Source organism: Rattus norvegicus, chromosome 12 (assembly GCF_021556685.1).
Source record: "Rattus norvegicus strain SHRSP/BbbUtx chromosome 12, alternate assembly SHRSP_T2T, whole genome shotgun sequence".
NCBI classification, from domain to species: domain Eukaryota; kingdom Metazoa; phylum Chordata; class Mammalia; order Rodentia; family Muridae; genus Rattus; species Rattus norvegicus.
In genome coordinates this window covers 40789186-40813286 of record NC_141545.1, presented here as the reverse complement: position 1 = coordinate 40813286, position 24101 = coordinate 40789186, and the positions used below count along the sequence as shown (strand labels likewise).

The 24101-nt window shown below is 46.9% G+C and overlaps 1 protein-coding gene across 2 annotated transcripts in view; it reads right to left on the bottom strand.

Annotated features, from left to right (window-relative positions):
- Anapc5 (anaphase-promoting complex subunit 5) overlaps positions 1 to 21991 on the bottom strand; it is a 33000-nt gene extending 11009 nt beyond the window's left edge. The window contains exons 1-11 of one of the 2 annotated variants that reach the window (NM_001401087.1): positions 21670 to 21991; positions 20284 to 20363; positions 19527 to 19636; positions 18519 to 18702; positions 15126 to 15192; positions 10650 to 10751; positions 9743 to 9933; positions 5293 to 5374; positions 4568 to 4657; positions 2936 to 3117; positions 1822 to 1957 (exon numbers count right to left, since the gene is read on the bottom strand). In NM_001401087.1, coding sequence (NP_001388016.1) covers positions 1822 to 1957; positions 2936 to 3117; positions 4568 to 4657; positions 5293 to 5374; positions 9743 to 9933; positions 10650 to 10751; positions 15126 to 15192; positions 18519 to 18702; positions 19527 to 19636; positions 20284 to 20363; positions 21670 to 21840 — 1395 coding nt within the window. In that variant the 5' untranslated portion in view covers positions 21841 to 21991. The remainder of the gene's footprint in view (positions 1 to 1821; positions 1958 to 2935; positions 3118 to 4567; positions 4658 to 5292; positions 5375 to 9742; positions 9934 to 10649; positions 10752 to 15125; positions 15193 to 18518; positions 18703 to 19526; positions 19637 to 20283; positions 20364 to 21669) is intronic. The other variant, NM_001080147.2, reaches the window with a different exon arrangement.
- Between the last annotated feature and the right edge of the window lie 2110 nt (positions 21992 to 24101).

The following is a 24101-nucleotide window of genomic DNA, read 5'->3' as shown; positions in this document are numbered from 1 at the left end:
GTCTGAAGCCAGCTTTGAACTACACAAGCAGGGCTGGGGAGACAGGTCCGTGGTTAAGTGCTTAAAGCTTGCGTTATGAGTTTAATCCCAAGAACATTAAGAAATGAAAAAAAAAAAAATGGCTGTGGTCGTGTGAGCTTGTAATCCCAGAACTAGAGAAACACAAAGAGGCAGATCCTCAGGTCTTGCTGGCCAGGGCCAGTGAGAGACCCCATCTCAAAAGACAACATAGTGCCTGCGGAGTGACACCCATGGTGCCCTCCAGCCTCGAAGCCGGCTTAGACCCCTCCCCTCCTACCTTTGCTTTCTGTGCTTGCAAACAGGGCTGTGCTGAAACTTCTTCAGCGTCGACCTTTCCTCCCGATACCACAGTTCAGTGGTACATTAGTAAAGAGTTTGAGGAGCCAGTGGGACACACACACACACACACACACACACACTCACACACACACACACACACACACTCACACTCACACACATACACACACACACACTCACACTCACTGCAGGGGTGGGGGACGAGGGGAAACAGGAAACAAAGTTCCAGTGCCAAGAAAGAGAAAGAAAAAACAAAAACCAAACCAAACCAAAAAGCAACATATCAGATTCCTAGAAGAAAGCAGAGGGTAAACACAGATGGTTTGCCCTTTGACCTGGGAAAGGACAAGAGGAACAAACGTCTCAGACAGCACAGGATGACAGTAACCAATGGGGACACACAGGACCCATCAGAGCCCAACCTCCCTGCGTTCACAGAAAGGACTAGAAGATGATAGAGTGAGATCTTTACTATATAGATGGGGTCCACCCCTAACAGTAACAGAGACCACAAGGGTGAAGAGAAATGCTGTGAGGAAGAAGACTGGCTTAACCTGCAGCTTGTTCTATGAGGTGAAGACTCAGTTCCCAGATCTCTTTTCCAGGGGACCTTTGAGCTCAGGGGAATCTGAGGCAGCATTAGGACTTCCGCCTCCTAAGAAGAGAATGTGCACAATTATGTGGGATGAAAGTCAATGTCACACCCACTTCCCATTGTCCTTTGGGGTCAACTGGACATGAGCTGGAAACAACTGACAAGTACTGGGAGATGCTTCAAGCCCCTGGACCTCAGATCTTGTTCCACGGAATAGGAATAAACACAGTGAGAGCATGAGGCTTGCAAAGGATTCTGCAAGGTAACACACACAAGCATCAAGCACAGGCCTGGCACAGAGCTACGAGACCAGCGCTGGTTATTGCTCTTCCGCCTTGATCATCAAACTCCTGACCAGACACACGCAAACCTCTCTGCTGCACTCAATTCCACCTCTCCTTTAGTCACTGTTGATTTTTTGTTTTTGCACCAGGGTCTCTCCAGCCAGGATAGTCCTGGCTGTCTGGGAACTCACTGTGTAGACCAGGCTGGCCTCATCCTGTCTTTGCCTTGAGTGCTGAGATGAAAAGTGTGCACCACCATACCCAGCCTACTCTGCTTCTGCGAACCAGTAGACAATCTCACTGATGTCAAAATACCCTGCGAGTGACAAATGTGGGGACTGCATTCTTCAGCAACCTGCACCATCCAGACCCACTGGCGCATACCTAGGGCTCTTCTCAAGCACTAGAAGGAAATGGCAGTGCCCCAGTGTCCTAGGAGCACACTAGTCAGGCCACCCATGCTACATCTTTAATTAACACTTGGGGCGCACCCTTGGAGGCCATGAGAGCAGCCTCTGCTGCTGCCACTTGCACTGCACAATGCATGGGCTTCCTTCCTTTCAAGTTGGTTTCTGCAGGAATTTTGCCATGGCAACAGAGCACAAACGAGCACACCCGACCCACCTGTTCTGCATGCAGCTCTGCAAGATGGCAGAGAGCGACGGCAAAGGACTCGGTGTTGTTCTGTTGCACACCTGCACTCAGTGACTCCAGGCTGTTCATGCTCAGCAGCATCTGGGCTTGCTGCAGTGCCATGGTGCTGGGTAAGGAGAGGGACAGATCCCCTTAGGCAGCAGACCCAGGCTACCCCTGAGCTATACACTATAGTTATCCTCAGTGGGGACACAAGAACATTAACCCTTGCGGCCCTGGATGTGTGGAAGCAACTCCTCCCCATGCCAGCTCTCCTGCCCTCAGGCAGAGGAGAGCAGAGCTATCCTGGGTCTGCAGGCCCCAAGGAAACGTAGAGCAGGTCAATGTACCAGGGAGCACTCAGCGCCCAGATCCCCACTCCCACTTCCCACCCGCGATGCTCCCTGAGGTCACAGGATGCTAATTATGTTTCACGGGTAAATTCGGACCCGAGGCCATCCTGGCACCGGCTGCTCTGGCAATGCAGGCAGTGGCCAGTGTCGGCAGCTGTTTCAGAGCACACCGTGCCAAAAAATTATCTGAAATACAAAAACAAGACTGGTGAAGAGGCGCTTCCTTCATTACGGAATTCCTAGAACAGCAGGCTGTCCAGGGGCTCCAGGGGCAAGGCTGGCTCAGAAGTTCACTTCCAAACTACAGGTGGCTGAGTGGAATGCAGACAGTGGCTGCAGAGACCCAGAGAAAACACCTCGACAGAGGAGCTACGCTGCCTCCCTAAACCGCTGTGGGAGGGGTGCTGGACTTGCAGAAGGAGGCCATGCAGCATGCGAAGAGGGAGGGGGCTCTCAGCTCAGGGTCAGGTGATCTAGGTCTGAGTCCCAGCTGGTCACTGGTCAAATACACTCATGATCTTGGAATCAAATGTGCGAACCAGATGAGAGGTCACCCACCAGTTGGTTATACACAGAGCAGCCGGGAAGAATAAACCATGTATGTGGGGAAGACTTTGCCAAGTTCGTGCAGACTACAAAATGTCTCCAGATGATGAAGCATTTTCTCTAATCCCCTCGGTGAACAATTCCAAAGGGGGACTCTCTAAAGGACCCACACCTCCGTGGCCCTGGCAGTGTGCCCGGAGACCTACCTGCGGCCGTACAGCCTCCAGATGGCCGTTTTCTGTGCGATGCTGATGTCGATAAGTTCTGACAAGCTGTGTTTCCAGTGCAGGAGGTCAGAGTCCTTTAGGGCATCCATCAGTTTGTTGGCCGTCTTCCCAGCAAAAGCTCTCTGTTGAACAAGGGACTGTATTCCCAGGGAGGCGAGGTACTAAGGGGACAGATATACCCACGACCCAAGATAGAGATTACATGACAGAATTTGTTTTGCTCTTCAGAAATGTGGTGGATTTCACATTTCAGCACATGCACAGTGACAGCTCTACTTAAAGAACCTATGACCTGGTCTTAACCCTGACCCATGAGAGATGTGTTCCTGAAACTCTCGGACTGAAAGAGAAGCAGAGGATACATGGCAAAGAGCCAGGGCTTCAACATTAGGTAACCTGGACTTAGACACTGCCTCTGCTACTTACTGTGTGACTTAGGGCCAGTCACTTAGCTTCTTAGCTAAGCCTCAGCTTCCTCATCTGTAAAATGGGCATCAAACCTATCATAGAGAATTGTGGTAAGGATTACAATGAGATAACAGAGCAAACAGTGCTGGGCACATTAGGTAACAGGAGATTAAAAAAGGACGCCTTCATGAGCAATGAGTATCTTCTTAGCTTTTGGAATTCTCAAGGGTAAAAAGCTCATCTAAAAAGGCGGTTTAAATCCATAAGCAGAGTATATTTAAGTAGTCTGTGAAGCGTCACTTCAATTCGGTCCATGTAAGTTTCCTTCCCAGCAGGTAATGCTCAGACTGAACTAATGTATACATTAAGTAGTTCTCAATCTTGCTGCAAACTTCCTGAGAATGAGGCGTAAGTCTTACCGTCACAGCAGAGGCTGAGACAGAATATCTTTCCAATAGCAGCCTAGACCCCAAGGCCACTCCTACTTTCTGCATACAAACCACACCCTTTGCATGGCCTCAGTGTCCCCGAGGCAACACTCAGCCTTTTCTTGCCATGCAGAATGAGAAGAACAGGCCTTCCCAGTAGGCTTACTGTTTAAAACAAGGAGGAGCAAACTTTCAAGCAAGGGTCAGAGCCACACGTTACAGACCACATTTGGTCTTTGCGTAGTTGTGGCTGTTCTCCTGCCCCATCCATTAAACATGCAAACCGTTCTTGGCTCAACAGCCATACGCAGGCAGATGGAGCACCAGATTTAAAACACAAGCTGTCGTTTGCCAATCCTTGGTATAAACTAAGCGCTCCCAGGGCCGAGGACGTAGCTCAGTGGCAGAGCCCTTGCCTAGCACGGGTGAGGTGCTGAGTTCTAGCCCCAGCACTAGAAAAGAAGAAAAAACCTCTTCTACAAATTCTCTAAGTGCAAATGTACTAAGTGCTGCTCAATAAACTACTAACCAAAGATCGCTTATCAAGTCGATAAGTGGAGCTCTCACAGATGTTATTAGGACAAAGGGAATAGAGAGAGACCTACCCAACAGAATTTAGTGGTGTGATTAATAATTCGATCAGAAACCAACAACGACAAGCCCACGTGTGGGAATACCCACTCCAAGGCCTGCTGGTTTATGACACAGGGGAGGAAGAAGAGACAAAGGCTCGACACCACTGACTTTAACAATCGCACAGAAAGATGAGCCTTACCGGTAACCCAAAATGCACTGCTTTCTTCACAGAATGCTCCAGCAGAACATAGCTATCGGCTCTCTTCTGCCCCAGCACATAAAGCCAGCTCTGGCGAGAGACAACCATCAAAACGTGTCATGAAAATGGCAATGGCGGCTCTCCAGTAAACATCAATGTGGACGGACAGAAGAAAGAATTTTAACGGGACAAGATAAACCTTGCAATACTGTGATATGAACTGTGCGTGTAAGTGAAACCTGTTAGGCTTACTAAAACCTTGATCAAAGCCAGACTGAGATAAGCAAGCTACTAATCCTCTTTCTCTGACAGCCCCAAGTGTAGGCGCGTCAGAAGGAAGCATGGAGCTCCCACCCGGCATTTAGCTGAGCTGAGTAAGTAAGCAGGTGAGTAAGAGCGTCCATAGTCTATGAACTTGGTAACTGTTTGCTACACCAGCTCTCCCCAGTTACTAGTACAAGGCATTGTCTCATCGATGCCAACGTCAATGCAACCGACCCTTTGTCTCATGTCGAGTTGTATAGAACGTGCTCAAAGCAGAACAAATGCCACCAATTAAGAAAGATCTGACCATGGGGCCCTCTGTGAGTCCCTGTGCCCACCTACATAGTTTCCCCTCACTGCTAAGGACCTTTGATCCCACTGCACAGCAACCTGATTGAAACTGGGCCTTCAGGAGGCCACCTCAACCCATGCAAAATCCCAAGACCAGAGGACGGCCTCACCAAACAGTGCTGCAGACACACGTGATCGTTGGACTCCTGGGCAATCCTAATTGCCTCCTGCAGGGCGAGCTCTGCCTGTTGACTAATGACAGACTAAACATTAATATCCCAGTAACAATCACAAGCATGCAAGCGTCGGTAGCAGGAAGTCATTCACCACGCACAGCCCGTACATGTGCAGCCTCTGGCTGCAGCTGTAGCTATTTATGGACTGCTTTCTCCTGGCTGCCCAACCCCAGGGGCAGGAAACATCCATTGTGGAGGCGGGGACGACCCTCTGGGGGATGTCTAGGAAAGGGAATGGTTTTCCTTGCTGCTTCTAAAATGTTTGTTCCAGCTCTCCAATGCCAAGAAGACAGCAAGGAAAAGACTAATAGTTTACTTTCCATTATTTTCTACATTGTTTAAAACACAACAAAACCACAAAAAACCCAACCCACCATATGCAGTTGCTACTTTATCATCATTAAAATAATAAACAAAAGCCTTCAGAAGCATTCTGAAGATTATCATATCTGGTCATTTTTTTCTCTCCTCACATGTCAACTGTCCCCTGAAAAATCAAGACGGTCCCCCCCAACCTCCTACTGTTTATTGCAGTCCAACCAGCCATTCTCAGTCCTCCCTACTGAAAACACCCCGTCACTTTGCAATGCTTCATTAAATACTACTGGGTGTTGCCTTCTGTTTACTTACTTAACCTTTTTTTTTTTTATTTCTTTATTATATATGAGTACACTGTTGCTGTCTTCAGACACACCAGAAGAGGGCATCAGATCCCATTACAGATGGTTGTGAGCCACCATGTGGTTGCTGGGAATTGAACTCAGGACCTCTGGAAGAGCATCCAGTGCTCTTAACCTCGGAGCCACCTCTCCAGCCCTCTGTGTGGATTTTATTTAACTACTTCGCAAACCTCTAACCGGCACAGGTCATGCCTTATGTTCTTGATTTTCCAATAGCAAATAAAAGGACGGAAGCTTTACTAATGTCTGCTGGAACCTCAATGGAGAGTCTCAGTGTCAGAAGTCTCAGAGGGCACTTGCCTAAGGAAGAACTTACACAGTGAATGTTCTTCCAACATTAGCAACAGCCTCACCGGTGCAGTTTTAATTAAGTAGTCCTATACTGTTTCCTTAACTGCTCGTTCAAACAGAGAAGCCAGCGACCTTCACCTATGCTGCACCTCTTTCAAGCTGCTTTCTATGCTGAGCAGAGTGTAACACCCTAGACTGAGAGCCACCGAGAGCAGGAGCACATCGTCATACACAGGTCCTCAGTGTCACACTGAACACTGCTCCATTAAACAGCAGGTGGCCGCACAGTGCTAGGCTTAGGAGAGAAGAGTTTGAGAGAACGTACAGTGTGCTACAGCAGGGCTAGAGACTAACATGCAGAAACTTAAGAAAGGCAAGCAAACACTTTTTTGTTTTTTTGTTCTTTTTTCCGGAGCTGGGGACTGAACCCAGGGCCTTGTGCTTCCTAGGCAAGCGCTCTACCACTGAGCTAAATCCCCAGCCCCACACACTTTCAGTTAAAGAGCCTGACATGGTGGCACAGGCCTGTGACCCTGATAACTGGAGGGAAGGTCAGGAGTCAGAGACCAGGCTGGGCTACATGAAACTGTCTCAAAAGGGCTCCAAACGAGCAAGGGGCAAGCAGGTCTCCTCTCTGAAATGTACTGTGACGCCCACTGAGCCTCCCAAGATGGAAGCAACAGCCTCCCCACGACTCAGGGCTCGGCTGGTCTGCAGCTCCACCGTCACCTTCCACCTTCCCTACCTGCAGAGTCCCCACGACTCAGGGCTCGGCTGGTCTGCAGCTCCACCGTCACCTTCCACTTTCCCTACCTGCAGAGTCCCCACGACTCAGGGCTCGGCTGGTCTGCAGCTCCACCGTCACCTTCCACTTTCCCTACCTGCAGAGTCCCCACGACTCAGGGCTCGGCTGGTCTGCAGCTCCACCGTCACCTTCCACTTTCCCTACCTGCAGAGTCCCCACGACTCAGGGCTCGGCTGGTCTGCAGCTCCACCGTCACCTTCCACTTTCCCTACCTGCAGAGTCCCCACGACTCAGGGCTCGGCTGGTCTGCAGCTCCACCGTCACCTTCCACTTTCCCTACCTGCAGAGTCCCCACGACTCAGGGCTCGGCTGGTCTGCAGCTCCACCGTCACCTTCCACTTTCCCTACCTGCAGAGTCCCCACGACTCAGGGCTCGGCTGGTCTGCAGCTCCACCGTCACCTTCCACTTTCCCTACCTGCAGAGTCCCCACGACTCAGGGCTCGGCTGGTCTGCAGCTCCACCGTCACCTTCCACCTTCCCTACCTGCAGAGTCCCCACGACTCAGGGCTCGGCTGGTCTGCAGCTCCACCGTCACCTTCCACTTTCCCTACCTGCAGAGTCCCCACGACTCAGGGCTCGGCTGGTCTGCAGCTCCACCGTCACCTTCCACTTTCCCTACCTGCAGAGTCAGGAGCGTACCGCTCACGCAAGCTGTAAGCTCCCACTCTGGACCTTCTCACCCCTGTGACTGCCCTCCAAACACAGGCACAGACCACTTGGCTTTCCTATGACTGTGTTCCAATATCAGGTCAGCAGATGACAGGCAGGACTAACCTGTGACCTTGGCAACTGGGCATGCGCACAGACCTGGAGCAAGACCAGATCGCTCCTCCTTCCAGCCATGGCAGCTCCTTACCACAGCTCTCAGCCTGGCCACACTAGGACAACACTGCAGCTACATTCTGTACCTGTACCGTTCTACCAGCTACAGCATCTCCTACAAGTAACCCAGTGCTTCTCTATTTTCACTTCTGCACACCCTGGCCCCCACAGTGGAGCTTCGTATGAAGCATTATCTGACGAACAAGCAGCTCTCAAAATGTCCAACATTACAGGGCTAGGGCTGTAACCGTCAGCAGAGCGCTCGCCTTGCTTAAGTTTCCACCTCCACCACCACATAAACAGGTGTGGGGCTGCCTGGCTGAAATCCCAGCACTTGGGAGACAGAGGCAGGAAGACTAGAAGTTCAAGGCCGGTTGAGAAACACGAAATCCTGTTAAGAGAAACAAAGGTCTTTGGGGCTAGAGCAGTTGCTCAATGCCAAGGCACTTACTTAACTGACCTGCACAGGGTCCTGTAGCATCCCCAGATGAAACCCTAAGAGGAGTTTATAAAACAAATGCTTCATCTACAGGTCATTAGAGCAAAGAGGGAGTGAGCTACTGTAAGCTACTACGGAATCTCACATAAGCAGCGAGTCTGGAATGTGAGCCTGGGGCCTGCATGTCCCTGCTGCCACCCCGCTCTGGGCTTGCGCTCCACACCGCTGTTGTGAGGTTCTGAGGTTCTCAGACTACGTCTGGTGACTCGAAGTCCTACCCTGCTTTGGTAGCCACTTTTGCAGCCAAGGCTCGCCTCTCTTACCTAAGTCTTTTCCATGAGAAGGTGTCCACACACTTGCCTAAATTGGTTTTTTTTCCTTCCTGACTACAAGTTCTCATGCTTTTTCCACAAAGCAAAATAAACAGACCATAAATCCAGGCATATATTATAACAAAACCAACCGGTTCCATATCATGGCTGCCTGAACTCATGTAAAAGTGCACGGAACTTCCAAAGTCTGTGCACCTTCTACCAGCGGACACACTCTCCTTAGCTTTATAAATACCGAAAATAGCTTCTGCAGCACCACCACTGCCTCCAAAGTCCCTCTGGGAACCTCCGACCTAATGACCTAATTCACTGAATGGCCGATTGCTCTTAGAAGCAAAAAACAAAGCAGGCTCAGGCACTAAAGCACGCACTGCTACACAGTGACTCCAGGGGGCACACTACTAAGGAAGATTTTCCACTTACAAAAAGGTTCAATCTGGGAGTTAAAAACAAATCTAGAAAAATCTCAAGTCAGTTTCTTTCTCCATTTTAAAAATAATTTTTTAAATCTCCAGCCCTAAAAATAATTTTTTGATTGTTTTTTTTTTTTTGGGGGGGGGTTCTTTTTTTCGGAGCTGGGGACCGAACCCAGGGCCTTGCGCTTCCTAGGCAAGCGCTCTACCACTGAGCTAAATCCCCAACCCCTAATTGTTTGTTTTTGACTCTGTTTTATGACAGAGTCTTCTGTGTAGCCCAGACTGGCCTTGAGCTTGCATCTGTCCTCTTCCCTCCAACTCCCCAGTGCTGGGATTACAGACGTGTGCCATCACAAGTGGAAGAGTGTTTTTTTGTTCTTTGAGACAGGGTCTCACTACATATCCTTGGCTGGCCTGGAACTCCCTATGTAGACCAGGCTAGCCTCAAACTCAGAAATCCATGTGCCTTGCCCCTGAGTACTGGGATTAAAAGGGTGCACTACCCCTCCAGGCGGTGGATTATCTTTAAAAACGAGTTTCAGTGAACACTGAGATACTGGTCCTCCCTGTCTGCATGGACAGAAGTCTACGAACTTACTAGTGGCCGAAGCGGCAGTGCAGGGCAGCCAGGTTGAGAGCGGCGTATCTTAGGCTCCGGCCATAACCTTCTTCCCCATTACTTTTGCCCTCTGCTCCAGTGAGAATCAGGCGGTCAAAATAATGAAGGAGGCTGTGCGTTGAGCTGAAAACATCTTGAACACGGAGGTTGTTTAAGTAGCTGAGGTAATGCTGAAACAAGAAATAATCAGTAGTCTCATGGGAGCCATGGTCAGCATCATCTTTTTTCCAGGGGCAAAGTAAGAGATTCAAATACTGGCTTGGAACAGGCCACAGACGACAACCTCATTAGCTGTCTGTTCAGGTTTCCGCGCACGCACACCCCCCGATTCATGTACAAGTTAGAAGTTAGTTCTTCTAAACGTCCGACTTAAGACGGAACAGCAGTAAAGCCAACTACCGAGTTTATTCCTTCCTTTTGCTTTGAAGCACAGAGTTAAAGCAGTCTTCTAAAAGGGGTGTCTCAGGTACTGGGAAACACAATAGAACTGTTCTGACATGAATAAAACCTGATGTCAAACCAAATATCATCTGAAGTTTACATTAAGAAACTCACAGAGGAACAGATCTAATAGGACATTTAATTTCAAAATTTGTTTGAAAACACTCCAAAAAGGGAGAAAGGAAAACAGTTTTTCAGTCTTCAAATGTTTTTTTTAATCTATTCGTCTACCATCTCCTGTTTAAAGCCACACCCAAGATGACTGAGAGAACACAGTAGTAGGCCCTTGGCCCAGGGATGGTGGGGAAACCTTGTGGTCTGGGCCCTGCTGTTATCTTGCCAAATGTGATTTCTTTTAGAATCCAAAATTTGTGTGGCTCTCTGACATACTGAACTGCACTGTCCTTTCCTTGAAACCCAGGAACAAATTCTGGATAAAACTCACAGCTTCAGCAAAATCAGGATTAAATTTCAACAGGTTGTTCAACTCCTTCTGCAAGGAGGCTGGGGTGAGGGCTTTAGTCTCGTCATTCTTCAACAAAGCAGCCTGAAATTACAAGGACAACACATTAGAAACAGGGAACCCAGAGGGAACCCAGGGACTGACACTGGCTGACACCCACCTCATCCGCCCGAGTGCATTTTCAACACACTGACCATGTTCACGCCTTCCCTTCCCTTAGACACAAATCTCCGGGCCTGCACTCCTTACCCACGTGCTCCTTCCAGACCTAGCAAACCCCAGTGGGTCCCAGTTTACAGTTTACACTTCACTGTCTATCACTGAGGCTAGACAAGGTCTAACTATCAGTTAGAAATAAGACTATTAGGGGCTGGAGAGATAGCCCAGCAGTTAAGAGAACTGATTGCTCTTCCAGAGGTCGTAAGTTTAATTCCCAGCAACCACATGGTGGCTCACAACCATCTGTCATGGGATCTGATGCCCTCTTCTGGTGTGTCTGAAGACAGCTACAGTGTATTCATATACATAAAATAAATAAATCTTTAAAAAAAAGAAAAGGGGTTGGGGATTTAGCTCAGTGGTAGAGTGCTTGCCTAGGAAGCACAAGGCCCTGGGTTCGGTCCCCAGCTCCGAAAAAAAGAGCCAAAAAAAAAAAAAGAAAAAAAAAAAAAGAAAAAAAATAAGATTATAAGTAGTATATCTTTTTTTTTCTTGAAAGGAACTGGCACTTGTCTTTCAATCCCCCTGCCTCAGCTTCCTATGTGCTGAGACAATAGTATCCTCAGACCTGGTATGGTAGTAAGTGGTACAGGTGGTAACTTCATCCTAGCTTTTCCCACATGTATGTGATTGCAGGTATGAGGTTAGGTCTAATGGCTGAACATGTCATCTTAACACATAGGAGGCGTTTCCACGAGGATCAGAGTTACAGACTGAGACTTTGTCTTAAAAACATGAGTGAGGAGGAAGTAGAGATGGCCCAGCAGTTAAGAGCACTGACTGCTCTCCCAGAGGACATACATGCAGGCAAGCCATCAATGTTCATAAATAAAAACTTTAATCCCAGCAGTTGGGAGGCAGAGTGGGATGTAGCCTGGTCTACAAATGAGTTCCAGGACAGCCAGGGCTGTTATAGAGAGAAACCCTGTCTCAAAAAAAACAGCAAAAACCAAAACAACTAAGAATGGCGTGGCAGGTCTAGCCTGTGATCACAGCACTCAGGCTGCACAAGAGTCCCTGTCAGTTTGAGGCCAGCTTGGTCTAGAGAATGTCCCAGGCCTGTCAGACCTACACAGTAAGACCCTATCTTGGGGAACTGGGGTGTTAGATCGGTAGGGGATAGGGGAAATGGTGTCCAGCAGTTAAGAGCACTGACAGTTTTTCTAGGAGCCAGGTCCAATTTGCACCAAGTCAGCTCAGAAATATCCATGCATTTGTGTTCCGGGGGATCTGCCACTGTCTCGTCCTTCATAGGCACTGCATACATGTAGTTCACACACAAGGAGGCAAAGCATTCACACACATACAATATTAATAGCAATCTTCTTTTCTTTTCTTTTCTTTAAAAAGAGATTCATTTTTATTCTATGTATGTGGGTATTCTTACAGGTATGTCAGTGCACCATATGTGCAGTGCCCACAGAGGCCAGAAGAGGGCACTGGATACCCTGGGACTGGAGTAATGGCTATGAGCCTGTGCAGTTGTTGGTCCTCTGGAAGAGCATCATGTGTTCTTAACCAGGAGTCTTTGCAGCCCAGCCTGTTCTTCTTTCCACAAAGTAACAGATGATAAACTTTGTCTCCTCATCAAACGGTCTTTGAAACAATTTCTACAGCGACACTGCTAACTCTCACTCACATTTATTGCAAACACTTTCTGCCCTTGATTAAGTTGAGAATGTGACAATGCCAACATTGAGTTCATGCTGAAAAACCAACTGTCTCCTGCCCGGTTCCTTCCTCTGTGTCACCAAGGCTTTCCCCACCCAAGGGCAGTTAAAACTTAATGTGGGGCGGCCTCCGGTCTAATTACAGAGTAACCTGGGTACACGTGACTCTTTAATCCGTCTGCAGGGCACAAGGGTGTGAGGCGAATCCAGATTACAAACACTTCCTCCCACAGCTAAGACATGCAGTACCACATTAGGAAAGCTGGGCTCCACAACTAAGGTATTCTGCACGTGGACTCTTGACTGACTGGTGTTTACTGTGGGGTAACTCAGTTAGGTTAAGTTAGTTTTTAGACAAAGCTTCACTCTACAGCCCTGGCTGCCCTGGAACTCTATGGAGACCAGGCTATCCTGGAATTCAGAGAACTGCTGCTTTTGCCTCTCCAGTGGTGAGAGGCATATTACCACATCCAGCTAAAATTCAAATATCACATCTTTTTAAGGAAGAAAATTATGAACAAAATAAAAACAGGACAAAAAATTTAAATTCTATATTGTATTAAAATAGCACAGGAAAACTATGTAGTCTGCATTAACACAATAATGAAGAACTACGACTTAGAGCTGTAAGAAGCACTTCTGGAACAACACACACTAGGATCTATAACTGAGCTACATTAAAGTAAAAAGGCGGGCTGGGGAGATGGTTAAGTGGTTAAGAGCCCTTGCTGCTCTTGCAGGAGGCCGTGCCTCGGTGCCCAGCCCTCACATCAGACGGCCTGCACCAAGCACCAGCAACTCCAGCTCCAGGGATCAGGTGCTTCCTTCTGGCCTCTCAGGGCGCTGAACCATATGTGCACATAACCACGTGCACATAACACACAGACACCTCACACAGACACAAATGCACACACTGAACCATGTGCACATACATAACCACAGACACCTCACAGACACAAATGCACACACTTAACCTTCTAGTTAAGAAGAAAAGGTAGGCACACTGGAAGACAAGAAAACTCTGTCTATGTCAGTCTAGGCTTCACAGTGAAACATCAGCCCTACCCCAAGAGATAAAACCTAACTTTAGCTGGAAAGAGCACGTTAATTATTTATAAACAGAGTAAAATATAATGTGGAATCCCGAGAGTAATGATACAGGCAGTCACTATACAGCACTTTCACTGGATGTGGTGGTTCAAGCATAATTATAATCCAAAGATATGAGGCCAGCCTGGGCTACAGAATGAAATCCCATCCCAAACTAACAAAAAGCTCATGGTGGAGGATGTGTAGAAGTCAGAGGACAACTTGTTCTCTCTTCCCACCATGGGAGTCCCAGGACTGAACCCACTCAGGTCATCAGGCCTGGTGACAGGCACCTGTATCTACACACTTAGTGACAGGCACCATTCCACACTGAGGACCTTGTCTGCACCTGCACTTCTCTGTACACGTATGTTTGAGAACATCAAAAGGACAAGTTGGTGGGTGTACAGCCCACTGTAATGCCAGAACTAGAAAGGCAGGGAGGGATCCCCAGAGCCACTGGCTAGCTACACTAGCAGCTTGCCAAGCTCTAGAGTCAACTGAAGAGCCCGCATCAATGACTAAGGTGAGAGCAATTATGAGCAAGACACCGGACAACACACTGGGGCTCTACATGCACATGCATACAGTGGACCCACACGCATCCACCCTTACCATAGTCATATATACATGGGGGAAAGTTAATTGGGGACATAACTGTCAGGGAATGGTTCTAATGCTCTTTTATTTCAGATCCCCAAAAGTCACGCTTCCAAACCTAAGGGTCCCTACCCCAGCTGGCTTCTACTGATAATAAAGAATTGCCATTGAGCCAATGGTTGGGCAGGGAGACAGGGCCAAACTTTTAGATTTTGTGGGTGAGGGGCCGAAGAAAGAGGAAAGGGGAGAATCACCATGACCAGGAAAGAGAAAAATGAAACTTAAAAGCCTTTCAGCATTGAAGAATCCAGGAAAATGGCCCTAGAGGCCACCTCCCTGATTGGGTCTGAGGTAGCAGAGATGAAATGTTCATTTAATAAGTTGACTCAGGAAAGTTGGAGAGGAGAGCATGTGCTAGCCGAGGGGAGGACTAGAAATGCCCAGTCACTGAGCTAGTCAAGGCACATCAAAAGTAGCTGGTGTGCCTGTGTCTTTCACCCTTGAATCCAGAGGGCTCTGGCGGGTGGCTGGAAGCACAGGCCTTCAGGAGCCAAAGCAGTTTTAACTAACCCACTGTGCGCCAGTGCTTGCCTGGCATGCACAGGACATGGGGCTCAATCCCCTCAATACTACAAATTAAGTATATAACTGCAGGAAGGAAGAAGCCAATCTAGATTATGAGTGAATGGGCTCTTGGTCACACTCCATTATGGAATGAATGTCTCCAGAGAAGAATAAAGTAACAGGCAGGCAAGGACCCATAGCCACTATACCACAGTCTTGCAAATAAACACATTAACTTTAGAGGGACATGACAATACAGAACATCACAGGACTTAATAAACGTAAAAAAGCTCATGATAAGCTATATGGAACATACCTGCTGAGAAAGAAAAAATTCTGCTTGTTTTTGGGACAGAGGACCACTGCAAGATACCTCCTCTTCTCTGGAAAACAAAAACATAAAATCATGTAAGTTCTTTAAACATTCAAGGCAAATTACAGTAACACGCCCTTATAAAGCCACTTCTCATAAGGCTAGACAGAAAGAGGGGACGTTCAAGGGCAGCCTAGGCTTCCTATTAAAAAGCTATTTAAGATATTTTCAATGTTTAAAATGGGGGATTCAAACATACATCTGCAGATCACACGATAGCAACTCAATTACCCACTGACAGACAGTAGATAAGCAAATACGTGGTATGTACATGCAAAATGCTATTCAGCCTTTTACAAAAGGAAGTTCTTAGACTAGGGAGATAGCTCAGTGCTTAGAGCAAGTGTTGCTCTTGCAGAAGACCCAGGTTTGACAGCTACACGGCAGCCTTCTGGCCTCTGCAGGCGTCCGATACACCATGGATGAATCTTCAGAACACTGTGCCATACAGCCCTCGACCACAGCTCCCCCACTCCTAGCACTCTTAATCCTGTGACTATGCCAGTCTTTCTTTCATTAAGACCAGCTCTTACTATACAGCCCGACTACCCTGGAACTCACTGCCTAGCCAAGGCAGACCAGGAACAATCCTCCTGCTTCCTTGATCATTTCCTAGTCCCTGCCTAGTGGTGGAACTATACACATTACCAAACATGGCTTCTGTTTCACTTCTTTACCACACTGACTCTCTGAAAATTCTACCTCATTAGTTTAAACTTAGTTCCCTATCTATCATCTGTCCATCCCTACCTACTGGTATGAATGCGGGAATTTTCTCCTCCTTGCAGAGTGAACTGCACCAAGCCTTGAGCCTGGCATAGGGAAGCGCTGAGCAAACACTCGCAGGATAGCTGAGTTTGGGAGACTGACACAGGATTTCCTTAGAGGAAAAGCTGCGAAGGCAGCCCCTCGCTCGCAGCCTCAGGGGCTCCACAGTAAGCTCACAGGGTGTGTGTGCTTTCCAGGCCTGCACTCGGGCGGGACATGAATGCTGCCACTGAGCCACAGAGCTAAACACAACACGAAGCTAACTTCATTGTCTGCTCTGCAACTGGAGTCTTAGACACTCGACCAACAGCTCAGGACTGAGCAGGCCAGGCTCTAAATGTTTGCTTCTCTGGCACTGAATGGTGAGGCCTCATTCACAGAAGGCGGGGTCTGTACCACTGAGGACATGCTTGGCCCTGCCACTCTCAAATTAACAACTAGAGCTCCCTGTCATCTGTGTACCTGAAGGCTGAAGCAGGTCTGCCCTGAGTCTCAGGCCAGTCTAGACAAGCGAACGAAGTCCTGTCAGAAAAATAAACAGCGGGGCTTCCCTTCAGAAAGGGGGACTGTAAGGTGGGAGACTCGCAAAGCTCCCAGTATTACCTCATAAACTTGTGTTTCCCTTTTCCAGAGCTAATACTAATTCACGAGAAAAAGAAATTCCCTATAGAAAGCTAAAAAAATCCCAGTAACTACAAAAAGAGAAGGGTAATTTCTCTTCCAATATAATACAATAAAATAAAATTACAAAAGGCTAGAATTACAAAAGAAATTACATGTCTAGCATGTGTGAGATTGTGGGTTCCAGCCATACCCTTGGAAAGAAAAGAGAAACTATGCACACATAAAAATTTTAAATTTAAAAAAAAATGAAAAAAAAATTTTTAAATTTTCCTTTTCATTGTCAAAAAGGGCTCCAATTAACTATTATAAAAAATAGCTAAGAAAAGGCTCAGTGGTGGGGCACCTGCTGAACACACACAGCCCCGGACCAAAAACTGTAAAAGCAAAGCAAAAAGTTTCAAATAATCAAATTAGTCAAGAAATACAGGAAACGGGGCTGGGGATTTAGCTCAGTGGTAGAGCGCTTACCTAGGAAGCGCAAGGCCCTGGGTTCGGTCCCCAGCTCCGAAAAAAAGAACCAAAAAAAAAAAAAAAAAAAAAAGAAAGAAAGAAATACAGGAAACTATCTTTTTTTTTTTTTTCCCCAGCTAGGGTTTCTTTATGAAGACCTGGCTGTCCTAAAACTCACTAGGTAGACCAGGCTAGCCTCAAACTAATGGAGATCTTCCTCCTGCCTCTGCCTTTTGAGTTCTGGGATTAAAGTCATGCATCATGGGCTGGAGAGATGGCTCAGTGGTTAAGAGCACCGACTGCTCTTCCAGAGGTCCTGAGTTCAAATCCCAGCAACCACATGATGGTTCACAACCATCTTAACGAGATCTGATACCCTCTTCTGGTGTGTCTGAAGACAGCGACAGTGTACTTATACGTAATAATAAATAAAATCTTTAAAAAAAAAAAAAAAAAAAAAGAACTGGCTATCACCCCAGACACTTGTTTAAAAAAAAAAAAAAAAAGTCATGCATCATCATACCTGGCCGGAAACTTTTCTTTTTTTTTTTTTTTCTTTTTTTTTTTTTAAAAAGATTTATTTATTTATTATATATAAGTACACTGCAGCCGTTCAGACACACCAGAAGAGGGCATCAGATCTCATTACAGATGGTTGTGAGCCACCATGTGGTTGCTGGGATTTGAACTCAGGACCTTTGGAAGAGCAGTCAGTGCTCTTAACCGCTGAGCCATCTCTCCAGCCCGGAAACTTTTCTTTTATGTATGATGTGCATATAAGTGCTCATGTTTGAAGCCAGCCAGGGCTATATAATGAGTTTAAGGTCAGTCTACATAATGACAACATGTGTGTGCCCTCCCCCTCCCCCCCAAAAAAAACAGCTTGTGGAAATCCATTACATTGTAAGCTAATTTTAGGACATTTTATAGAGACCTGAATATGGTGAATGCCTGTGCTTTAGGAAGCCCTCAACTGATTCTCAGACTCTGATGATTGATGGTGTCAATTATTAGGGTAGCTGACCCCACAGGACAGAAACCGCACATTCAAACCTAGAAATCTGAGTAGAGTACAAAGACAGGAGCAGGGAGGGCTCAGGGAAGCCATAGGGTAGGAAAAATGATTCCTCAGGCAGACAACAATGGGCCTTTATACCTAGGCCTGTCAACACTGCTCCCTGGTCACAGAAGTATAGAGATCATCTGACAGACACCATGTCCTATAGCCACCCGCAAAAGCCCAAAGGAAGGGGGCCACTGGATCCACACTGACTTACTCTCCTTCCACCTGTGGACTGCCCGCTTGTGCCTCCCTCCCACCAGCCGATCCAAAGCCACAGGACACAAAACTTCAATTGTAGCCTGTGAGCTGACCTCCTGGACACCCGGGGACAGAGAAGGGACAGCCAGCTCACGGGGTCCAGACCAGAATGGACTGCAGCACCTTCACTGAGGCCGTAACTGGAAGAGGACCCTGACAGGAAGCCGAGTTACCTGACAGATACGTCGAGCTCCTCCTTCTCCATCTGTCTCTCTCCATCCTCTCTGTCCATGTCAGCGTCTTCCACCGTCTTTTTCTCCCCGTTCTGGAAATACTGCTGCAGGGCAGTGTACAGCTTGAACACTTGACTGAAGGAAAGCTTGCTGTAGGCCAAGATCATGTGACGCAGAAACAGACCTACGAGAGAGGAGGCGAACCATTAACTGACATCCCAGGACTCGGCAACAACTCCTGCCCATTCCTCCTTCAGAGGAATCGTAGGTGCTGCCCTCCGCCTGGAGTGCTCTTCCCGCATGCTCCGGCCAGGTCTCAGGCCTCTTGCATCTCCACCCCTCCAGGCCTCCATTTTCTCCACAGCTATTCAAACTCTCTGAAACTACCACAGTTATTATGTGTGGGTCTAGTCAAAGCTGAGGAGTAATTACGTCATCTTATTTACTGATTTCCTCTGTAACATCTGCCACCCCTCTTCCAGCACAACTCAGTCTCTGTAAGAGGAAAGTCTATGTCGACCTTGTACATCAAAGACCTGGGAACAGGAGAGCAGTAAACAACTGACGCTAACTAACATAAAAATGGCCATGCAACAGAGTCAGAGGGGAGGGGCATGGACGGTTAGTAGAAAAGCATCAAAGAAGTGTCACGTATGCACGTGCTTCACATACTAAAGGAAGAGTGTGTTTTTACTTACCTTGCTTCCTAAGTTGGCTGCTGACTCCCACTTACAGTGGCACAACACAGGCAAGTGGTCTGCAGGACTGTGAAAAGAGCTGGGTAACCCCGAAAGACCCCAGAAGCAGGCTAACTACTACAGATGAAGCAGAGGTGCTTTCCCACAAGGTATGGTTAAATACAGAACAAACAGGAAGGCAGTAAATAGAAACAACAGCACAGCCAGCACCCTAGCCTGCACGTTCATGTACACCAGTCATGACAGATGCCCCCCAGAAAGCTGCTCACGTCAGTGGAAACGCTCTCTGCTCTTCTGACAAGTTTCATACCTACTACACTTGTTTTGTGAACCTCTGGTTCAGTTCCAGAAAAAGAATCTGAAAGGTCATCAAAAAATTGTTCCAGATCCTTCAATTCGCCTTCAGCCATCAGTTTGATTCTGAATGAGAAAATTGGGATGCATGTTTTAGCAAGGCCTGCTGAACATCTTCCACATTTCATATTTCTGAATTACTAACAGTTCTGCTTTTCAAGGTTTGTTTAAAGCTGTGGCTTCTAAGACAAACTTTATAATCCACTTAAAATGTCACTCCCATATTCCCCAAGAGTATCGTACACTGCTCGCTTACTGTATAACACTCGTCAGAGTAAAACTGGAATTATCTAAAACAACTATATATAAAGGAGGTAATTCCACGTGAAATAATACACCTGGGGGGAAGAACACATAAACCTTATGTCTAATGTTATCCATTTAAAAACATCTCAATAAGGGTTCTTAGAAAAACAACCCCTCAAGTAAGCCTAGCTTTAGTTCCCCATGTACCCCAGCTGGCTTCCAGATCATTCTGTAGCCAAGGAAGAATTTGAACTGCTGCTCTTCCTGCCTCTCGCGCCCCCCACCCCCCAATGCATAGATTACAGTTGTATCCCACTATGGCTAGTTTAAAGTGCTGGGCAGAGAACCCAGGCTTTGTGCATGGGAGGCAAGCACTTTCCCAACAGAGCCACACCCCTCTCATTTTAACTGCTACCCACTCCTTTGTAGTCTTTCTTCACCCAGCCCTTTGCAGAAAGAAAGTTCACCTGATCTGCACTGAATTTGCCAGCTGAGGACACGATTCTTCAATTAGTTTGTACAGCTTTGACAGTGTAATATCTGGGCCCTGCGTAAAGGAGAAACAGGAAGGTTAGAGATAGCGGGCAAAGAGCTTCAGACTGACAAATAACTGTAGAGAGGCATTTGTCAATCACTCCAAATGATATATATGGAATCCGGATTTTTCCTGACTACACAAAACACCAGGACATACTTCACATTTGTGGGTTGTTTTGGTTTAGTCAATGGAATAGTATTTTAAAAAAGGAAAAGTGAACAAGATTCATAGGACAAGGCTCTCTTTCCTTTGTCACTCTGTAAACAGGCAACACTGAGCCTGTCTCCATCAGTTAAATGGACTTAATAACCACTGTCTCCTTTGTTGATGGCAAAAGTTAAGTGACTGAATGTGAGGGACTTTGTTTTTACCCGGGAAGCACTAAACAAAGGTGAGCAGTAGTTCTCATGAGTATAAACACATCTCATCCTTTCCTGAACTTGGGAAGGAAGGCTGGCTAACCCCAGAAGCAATACCTTCTCTAGACGAGGCTTAAAATTACACACTGGAGCCATTTTAGAAAGTTACTGTTTACGCCACTCTAGACCTGGGTAACTCAATTCTACTCCTTGGCAAACTGTATTTGACATATATTATTTTAACATAGCCTATATGGCTGGGTACACACCTTTTAATCTCAGCATTCAGGAGACAGAGGCAGGGGGATCTCTAAATTGGAGGTCACCCTGGCCTACAGAGCTAGTTCCAAGACAGCCAGGGTTACATAAAGAAACCCTGTCTGGAAAAACAAACAGAACTAAAACTGCCTGTAGGTTAAAACAAAAACAAAAAAAAGTATCGAATTATGTTGGTTATCTTAGTATGAACTATTATGCAACTGATAAGAAGAATATTCTTTTTGGCTGACTTGGCAAGAGTCCAAGACTTGTTAAGTGGAAGAACATTTAACAAGTAGCATTTATCAAGGTCCTTTTCAAACTAGAACTCAACAATCAGACGGATTAATAGTGAAACTCTCTGAAAACAAAGCAGAACTGGACAGCATGGAGTATCCCACTTTCCAGACGACCAAGGCTCTCAAACAGTTGCCCTACCCCTAATCATTCATATTATACAGGAGCCTAATGTGGACCTGCAAAAAGAATTCACGTAAAGCACCTGACCATAGTAGGTGCACAATAGACGTCAGCTAGAAGCATTCACGTTATTTTTCCAAATTCCTTCAGAGCAGAAAGTTACGAGATGAACCCCGCCCCCTAGGCCCCAGGTTGGACCTTCCCCGCCCCCCCCCGGCGCAGGGCGGGGCCCACAGGAAGCGCGTGGAAATGAGCGGGAAAGAGTGGGCGCCTCTCACCTGCAGCAGGGGCAGGAGCAGCTGGTTGAGCTTCCGCCGCTCCACAAGGCTGACAGCACCCTCTCCCGTGCGGCCCATCTCGTTCAGCAGCACCAGGACCGCGATCTTATAGGGCGTCACCCAGTCCTTGATGCCAAACAAGTTGGCGTGCACTACCCCGTTGGTCATCATTGGATTGAAGTATTGGCTCTCGTGGACGCTGGCAATGACAGGCCTTCAAGGCCTGCCACGCGCCGCGCCCACGAGCCGCCTTACGCCATGGCTGCACCCGCCCGGCACCAAGCCCGCCCAGGACTGTTTCCCACAGCAGCGGGTCCTCCGTGTCCCGGTGTGCTTTCGACCAATCATACAACACAAGGGAGACTGACGACCAATCAAAATATCCAAACGTTAGTAAGGGGGTGGGACATAAATGGTGTTTCCAGAAATCGATTCCCTACAGGAACGCTCAGCCAAAGTGAACAGGTTCCTAGTCGACGTGGACCGGGATCCGGTAGAATGGAAGAGGCAAGGATTTTTGTTAGACACAGAGTGAACTACAGACTGTGTGTATTCGTCTAATTTGATCTCCCCCCCCCACTCCCATTTAATTGCATTTTTTACCTCTGGCAGTACACAAGGTTGAACACGACGCCTAGTGTATACTAGGGAAACTCTCTAACAAAGACGTTCATCTGAAGCTACTTTCCTCCCCTTTTTGAAACAATAGCTTACTTAAGACACATAACTTGGCTTCGAACTCGCGATTATCTTACTTATCGGCGATCACCACAGTAACTGAGATAATGTGAATGCTCTACCCTGCCCAAAAGACATTTTTAAATAATTGTATTTAAAAGCAATGGAATTAAATTGACACGTTTTAATTATATTTGCATGCGATGCGGTAGCTCCCGCCTTTTACTCCAAAACTCTGAAGGTATAGGCAGTGGCAGGAAGATCTCCATATGTTGGAAGCCAGTCTGGTCTATAAAGCCAATTTCAGGCCAGCTATGTCTATGCAGTAAGACCCTGCCTCAAAAAAACATACTTTTTTCATTCTTTCTTTCTTTCTTCCTCTCTTTCTTTCTTCCTCTCTTTCTTTCTTTCTTTCTTTCTTTATTTATTTATTTATTTATTTTTTGGATACAAGGCGTCACCATGCAGCCCTTTGTAGAATCTGCAACTGCCTCCCTACTGCTAGGATTAAAGGCATGAGCCACCACCATGCCTGTATTCTTACTCTGCTTTTGTAAGGACAAGAATACATGTTTTTCTTTAACCCCTCACAAATGCCATTTGCAGGCAGCTATTTCAGTTTGCAAGTTCTCATAGTGAAACAAGAGGGAAGACCACCTTCTTGTGAGTGAATATCTGTTTCCCACCTAATTCACTACAAAGCCCAAAGTCTGGGAAGTGAAGCCCTTAAAACCAACCCCTGGTCTACAATCCTTTCAGTCTGAATTTTCACATTGCCCCTTCTATCTCTATTTCTCAAGACACTCAGTTTTCCAGAGTTTAAATTATTATTATCAGGGCTGAAGAAAGGGCCCAGTTGTTAAGAGCACTTGTTGGTTCATCATTCTCTTCTGGCCTCTGAGGACACCAGACAACCGTGTGGTACAGAGATATATATGTAGGCAAAACACTCATACAAATAGAATAAGAATAAATATTTTAAATAAAAATACTATCAGTGATTAGCCATTATCAGTAGGTTTTAATACCTCTTAAAACAAAAAGAAAAATTCAACTCCTGCTGCATACAAACACAAACTGAGCCTGTTTTCGTCTGTCAGTCCTGTTTGTTTAATAAGTGATGTAAGAACTAGAGAGATTGGTTGCTCAGTGGCTAAGAGTGTTTACTGGTTTTCCAGAGAGCCAGACTTTGTGCCCTAGGACCCACATCAGAGATCTCGATACTGTTTATTTGGGGGTGGGGGGACATGTTGGGTTTTTTGTTTTGGTTTTGGTTTGTTTCAAGACAAGGTTTTTCTGTGTGATAGTTTGTATAAGCTCGGCCCAGGGAGTGACACTATTAAAAGGTAGGGCCCAGTTCCAGTAGGTGTGGCCTTTTGGGAGTAGCAGTGGCTCTGTGGGTGTGGGCTTTAAGACCCTCATCCAAGCACCCTTCAGGTGAAGATGTAGAACTCTTAGCTCCTCCTGCACCGTGCCCACCTAGATGCTGCCATGCTCCCACCTTGATGGTAATGGACTGAACCTCTGAACCTGTAAGCCAGCCCCAATTAAATGTTGTCCTTATAAGAGTTGCCTTGGTCAAGGTGTCTGTTCACAGCAGTAAAACCCTAACTAAAACATCATGTGTACGCTCTGGCTGTCCTAGAACTTGTTCTCTAGACCTAGCTGGCTGTGAAGTCACAGACATCCACCTGCCTCTGCCTCCCAAGTTCTGGGATTAAAGGCATGTCCTACCACTGACAAACTCTTCCAAC